At 44.0% G+C, this 6,067-nt stretch overlaps 2 protein-coding genes across 2 annotated transcripts in view; one reads left to right on the top strand and one right to left on the bottom strand.

The window, feature by feature from the left end:
- The window catches only part of LOC139644516 (RNA-binding protein with serine-rich domain 1-like), a 2,875-nt gene extending 468 nt beyond the window's left edge, over window positions 1-2,407 (bottom strand). The window contains exons 1-7 of the mRNA XM_071519889.1: window positions 2,310-2,407; window positions 1,383-1,532; window positions 1,076-1,261; window positions 846-951; window positions 501-654; window positions 253-394; window positions 1-16 (exon numbers count right to left, since the gene is read on the bottom strand). The exon at window positions 1-16 is cut by the window's left edge and continues 468 nt beyond it. Of these exons, the coding sequence (XP_071375990.1) occupies window positions 1-16; window positions 253-394; window positions 501-654; window positions 846-951; window positions 1,076-1,261; window positions 1,383-1,532; window positions 2,310-2,311 (756 nt within the window). The 5' untranslated portion in view covers window positions 2,312-2,407. The remainder of the gene's footprint in view (window positions 17-252; window positions 395-500; window positions 655-845; window positions 952-1,075; window positions 1,262-1,382; window positions 1,533-2,309) is intronic.
- A 20-nt stretch (window positions 2,408-2,427) lies between these two features.
- LOC139644514 (uncharacterized) lies at window positions 2,428-5,745 on the top strand. Its single transcript, XM_071519888.1, has 4 exons — window positions 2,428-2,586; window positions 2,838-3,534; window positions 3,690-3,803; window positions 4,435-5,745. The coding sequence occupies exons 2-4, from the start codon at window positions 2,887-2,889 to the stop codon at window positions 5,389-5,391; spliced, it is 1,719 nt and encodes a 572-aa protein (XP_071375989.1). The 5' UTR covers window positions 2,428-2,586; window positions 2,838-2,886; the 3' UTR covers window positions 5,392-5,745.
- Window positions 5,746-6,067: the final 322 nt, after the last annotated feature.

The raw sequence follows: 6,067 nt of genomic DNA, 5'->3' as shown, positions 1-6,067 counted from the left end.
CCTTGGCGACCGAGACCTGCAAGGACACAAAGAAACACCAATGGCAGGGAGGATGTGCACAGATTGAATCGTTTAAACCAAAGAACACAGACATTATATATATTGTGCAGCAGTGGTGTGAAAATGAAATACAAGGAAGGATACAGAATGAATTTAACTGCTAACAGGCAATAAAAACATTGGAGACCATCATTCAAAGTACGACATATTATGGGTAAAGTATGTTTTTGGACTATAATTCCCAAAACTGACCTTCTCCTCATGCGGGGTGGGCTACGACGCCACACAGGTGGAGGCGGGGGCATCCTGCGAGGGGGAGAGGGTCTACGAGGCGGGGGGCGGATTCTTTGAGCCAGCACAGCAGAGGCAGTGATCTCCTGTCCGTCAATCTGACCTGGCAATAACATGAATTCATATGGGAAAGAAAACGTTCAACATCGACACTTGTGCCCAGCGTAATCCTGTGAGACAGAGGTACTGATGGGAACATGCTCCCCTACCTCCGTCCATGTGTTTGAGGGCCTTCTGGGCCTCCTCAGGGGTCTCAAACTCCACGTAGGCAGAGCCCCTGGACAGGTGCTGGTGGAGCCTGTCCATCGGCATGTCAATCATTTTGATTTTCCCATAGGTGGCGAAGATCTCCTGGATGTGGTCCTGCGCATCAAAGACACATGCTCATCACAACTATGTAAGGGCATCAAAAAGTTCTCTTTCAACAATGGTAACAGCAGCATTTCAAATTTAAAATGATGGATATACTGCTGATGGGAGGCAAATTTTCTTTATAATTTTTTCATGTCGAGAAATGTATTCTGCTATGAATGTTTCACCATTTCTCAGCTCACCTTGGTAACATTCCTGGTCAGTCGTCCTAAGTGAACTTTAGTTGGTTTGGGGCTTGTGCTCCTTTTCCTTCGCTCCTTATCATCTCCCCTTTTCTGTGTTTTGGACCTGCAGGATCACAAACAAAACCTTTTCCCACTGCATCACAATTCAAACCGGAGGAAATTAAATACATGGTACCTAGACTACATGGTACAAATATAGTACAATTGCATTAGTTGCAGTGACTGACGTTGAGCGGGAGCGCCGGCGGTTGTCATGGCGTCTGCGGCTCGGGCTGGGAGAGCCAGAGGAGCTGGACGAGGAGGAGGAGCGAGAGCTGGAAGAACCTGAGCGGCTGGAACCAGACGAACTGGATCCGCTGGAGGAACCCGAGCTGGAACCAGAGCTGCTGCTTGAGGTAGAGCTAGATCTGGACCTGGTCATGGTTACAAACAATGGAAAACAGTCTTGGTTAGTCATGATTATTCGAAACACTTCTCTTGCCACTGAAATGGACACAAATGATCTCATAAAAAGGCGAGAAAATCATCTCAAACCTGCTGCTGCTGCTGCCAGTAGAAGCACTGCGGCGTTTCCTTCCTTTGTCCCTTCCTCTCTCCTTTTCTCCTCCTTCTTTGGTACCAGTCTTTTCCTTTCCTCTGTCTTTTGTTTTTTCCTCCTCCCTTCGCTTAGTGGGGGATGGTGCCCTAAAGTATGAGGCAAGCTGCTGTTATTCGGACATCATATAAGTTGTGATTGGACACAAACACGTGTAATTTTTATTTTGTCAACACATAACCTGATCTGGTAAAGTGTTTGTGAAAAAAATGGTATCAAGGACTTGCAGCCAGAAGGGAATAAGTGACATTTGGAGAAACTGAGTTATTTAAAATATCAAACTAGTTGCTTAGATCTCACAGGAGTCAGAAAGACACAGCAAGGGATGTTGAGCAAAACTGAATTAAAAGATTTCAAAATTACATGAATTCAACTTTTAACTTTTTTTTTCCCAGGTACTGAAATGTAAATGTGTTGGATATATGTGCCGTATTTCATCTAACCTAATCACAATAAATCACAAAATTAATTTATGTGTTGAATATCTGGCAACCCGACTCCAGCCGACTCTAGCTCGCAATCCACAATATGCATAATGCCAAGCTAACCTGACCTCAACGAAGGCTACTGTCTTGAAATTAAATGACACGTATTTGCATGCTGCTGTTAAAATACAAATTAATTATTTGTTGCTACGCGTGGGCCAGATATTTTTAAAGTTGCTAACGTTATTGGCCCGCACTCTACTGCCGAACGGTACCAGCCGCCATTGATTTCCATTCATTGATTAGACAACACAACTATTTTACAGGCCGAAAGAGAGCTAATGTATATCAATTACTTATTACAACATATAACGTAGTTCTTTCGTCAGTAAACAGCATATATAATTAAAATAATCTTGATATACAGTGCGCAAAACTTACATTCCAATTCAATGTAATTTCGCTTCCACCACTCGCAGCAGCAGCAGCCTGGAGGGATGTCGCTGAGTGATGACGCGGAGAAGGAAATTGCGTTTACAGCTGAGCGCCACTTATAACTCATTTGTTTATATATGTTGGTTTTCGTTGAAAATATGTGAGCTTACCCCATTAAGTTATATTGTATGCAATTACGAAAACCTAGATGGCACATGGGATGATTTAAAGGGACAGGAAAACATCCAATCCTTGTTGCCTCTTCTCGACAAGGCTTCGCAAGGTAAGTACTATAAAGTGAAAGTGCGACTACCTGGCGTTACTGCTAGCTGTTATCGTTAGCTAGCTAAGCTAACCTTAACTAGTTACAATTATTTAGCTAGATGACCACGTTTACTGATTTTAGGCCACATTACAGTTTGGCTACAGCAGCAACACAAACAGCATCACTCGATCCGCATTGTTTGGATCAAATTCTCAGTATTCGTCATTCGTCAGGTGTTACAGTTCCTTCTAAATCGGCTCTCTTTATAGGGAACAACAGGTCAGCCATCCTGACGCGGTTCCTCCGGAGTGAGAGACCATGGGCAGGCTGGATGATGCCGCCAAGCGCAAAGTAGTGGAGCTGCGGAAGGCTGGTCTTAGTTTCCGTAAGATCAAGGCTGTGCTGGAGCTGGAGAACATCAAGGTGTCTGCCCAAGCCATCTACCTGTTCTTGAGGGAGTTCCAGGGGAGACCTCCAGGCAGGGTCAGACCCGAGGAGGCTGGAAGCAGCACATCCCCAACACAGGTGCAAGCTAGAGCTGGGGGAAGCCTTGCAGCAAGACGAGATGGCTGGAGTAACATTCATCTCCAAAACCTGCTGCGGGAGGCGTCTCACCATGCTGGCTTCGCTGCAGGAGCAGAATTTGCCAAGCAGACAGACGCACATCCAGAGACTAGTGCAAAGCCACCTGGGTCTAGAGAGATCAGTGGAGGTAGCAGGGCAGAGCAGCAACATGAGGGAAATAAGGAAGAGAATGACATCCAGATTGTTAGCGTCACCTCTCTTGCCCAGAACAGCCAACAAAGGGCCTTGCAGTCCTCTGCGACAGGGGTAGGAGTTGGGTCAACCACAGTGACAGCATCAGGAGCGTTAATGAGGAGGAGAGTCACACCTTCTCCAGCTACCAATCCAATCTTGGCAGCTCGCAGGAGGCTTTTGGATAAAGCTCTGTCCCACAGAGCAAAGGTAGCTGCCTACATTTTCTTTCTCCCATGTGTTACACACCAAAATATTAGGTTTGTAATTATGGCATATCACAACAAGGAAAAGCTGTTCATTATGTCAAATATGTATCGCAAGCATGACATTATCTTTCTTTACTTTGCTTTCTTTTTAACCAGTCATTCCATCAGATGGCGTCATTGTTGAGGAGAGATCACTCTAGTGTCCAAGGTGCTGATTTGAGAAGTGCAATGCCACAACAGCCTGAAACTTACGATCTGACCACTGAAAAGGTGAGAAGATAGCAAACCTCAAATACCATAAAACGTATAGCACCAGGCCTTTATTAGTGACAAGCAATGATTTCTTTTCCACGGTACCCATACAGAACATACTGGTCATCATCATACTGTATTTGCAAACAAAGCATTAAGATATGATAAGATAAGATAGCACTTTATTGATCCCCTTGGGGAAATTCAGGTGCCACAGCAGCAATTGATGGACAATACCAAAGAAGTAAAGTATGTCAAGTACAGGTAATAGAGAAATAAAGGAAATAGCTACTAACATAGAATAAAGGTAGTGAACATAATAGACAACAATAGAGACAATAGAGATAGTGCAAATAATACAAATAAATGCAAATAATAAATGCAATTCAGATATAAACATAATAAAAACTACCAAAGCTACACAAATAAATAAAAGAATACTCTGTCATGTAAGTACTGCTTTATAGCGACCCAAGCAATAGACTAGGGTTATGTTCACATAATGAATTTCTCATACAAACAACACTCTCCGGCTAGTGTTAGAGATCCAGAAACTATTTGAGACCCAGTTTTTATTCATAGTTTTATGGTTATAAGGTTGTTAGTTATGCTTTTCCACCAATTTCTTCTTAATTTCTATGCTGTGCAGACAATTTTGGAGGGACAGCCAGGAGGAGTGAGTGCCCCCAGACGTTTTCTCAGTCAGAGACCAGGCTTGTCGATCCGCTCTCTTCATCCCCCTCCTCGGGTTGGCATTCGTCTTCCTAACCGGGCACCAGCACCTCTAACATCCTCGGCTCCTGGGGGTGCCGTCATCCGCCTCCAGACCCCTGGGGTCCAGGGCACTACTCGGAGAGAGGGGAACCCCAGCCCCCAGCAGGCAGTCCAAGACGCAGGAGGGAGAGGTGGGCTGCAGGATCAGATTCAGACCCTGGGCTCTGAGGTGCGCAGCCTGGGCCTGGCAGTGAAGATGCTAGTGGAGCAGCAGTGCCGTCTGGAGAGAGAGCAGGTGCAGCAGACACACGTTCAGAGGCAGATCCTCAGTACTCTACAGAGCCTAGCCTCCAGAATGGGCCCTTGTAGCAGTCTTCAACAGCAGCACAACAAAACCCCATCTCCTTCATCTTTGCCGACTGCCTCTGCATCTACCACCTTCAGCCAAGACACCTTCAACTACAGTCAAGGCACATACACTCAGTGCAGCCAAACCCAGCCCAGCTACAGCGTTATAGAGGGTCTGGAGTCTGTAGAGGCCTTCAAACTGCCAGGACTAAGCCCTACAAGCATGAATGGGTTCCCACCATGTAGCAATGCTGAGAGCCTCCCACTTACTCACACTCCCCCTCAAACACAGCCTTATGCAACAGCATACACACAGCAACACAGTCAAACACTCATGCCATCCTACACACAGTCCTATGTCCCTACATATACCCAGTCACATTCTCAGCCATTCAGAGGGTCAGAGAGTAAAGCTCCTGATTTCACTAGCAGCTGTTCAGCAGGGACTATCCAGGACTGCAGTGTCTCCACCCAGCCAGTGATGAACTCTAGCCACTCTCCACAGGATCATCAGGTCAATATTATCAAAGTGGAAGGACCTTAGGGTGCTTCAAATTCCACACATGCCTTGGTGTCTAAGCCGTCTTGGGACCAAAAGGGCTTTGATGTGCTTTTGTAATGACTCACTTTGGTATAGTTGTTTGAGACATGCTTTCTTTTTACAATTAACATATATTGTAGCATTTTTTTTTACATTAAATCATTGATTTACAAAATTAATATGTTTAACTGAACACAAACAGCAATAGATTAAAATGAGTAAAAATGCCATAGTAACAATGTTTGATTGTGATTTATCCTAACCACAGTGATAAAGTTTCCTCAAATAGAGAAAATGGTAAATGAATAATGTGCAGAACACACTTTTTTGTTTTCTATTTATTTTGTATCACTAGGATTGGCTTTACAACCTGCTAGGTTTCATACCTCTATATCTAACTGAATCCACTTGAATAAACTGATGTTTATTTTCCAAAGCAATTTCCTATCTTTTTAATATGAAGATTAAATTTTGATAAGGATTTGAGTCTGAGAGGCTAACTTTGAGAAGTTAGCTACAGTAACACAGACAAAATGCATTTTGTCTATGTGCAATAACATTATACTTGACCAAGATTTTTTTCAGTATTAGTGATATAAAGTTGCCTACACCGCTATAAGCTGAAGATCAGTTTATTGTATAAGTGAAAGTGGATGATGGGGTGAAGGGTTGATTGGTT

Source organism: Centroberyx affinis, unplaced genomic scaffold (genome assembly GCF_046629955.1).
Source record: "Centroberyx affinis isolate AG114_WGS23_722 - 3 ecotype Tasmania unplaced genomic scaffold, CSIRO-AGI_Caff_v1 ptg000748l_1, whole genome shotgun sequence".
In the NCBI taxonomy this organism is placed as follows: Eukaryota; Metazoa; Chordata; class Actinopteri; order Beryciformes; family Berycidae; genus Centroberyx; species Centroberyx affinis.
Note: the sequence above shows the minus strand (reverse complement) of the source record. Positions and strands in the feature narration are given on the sequence as shown.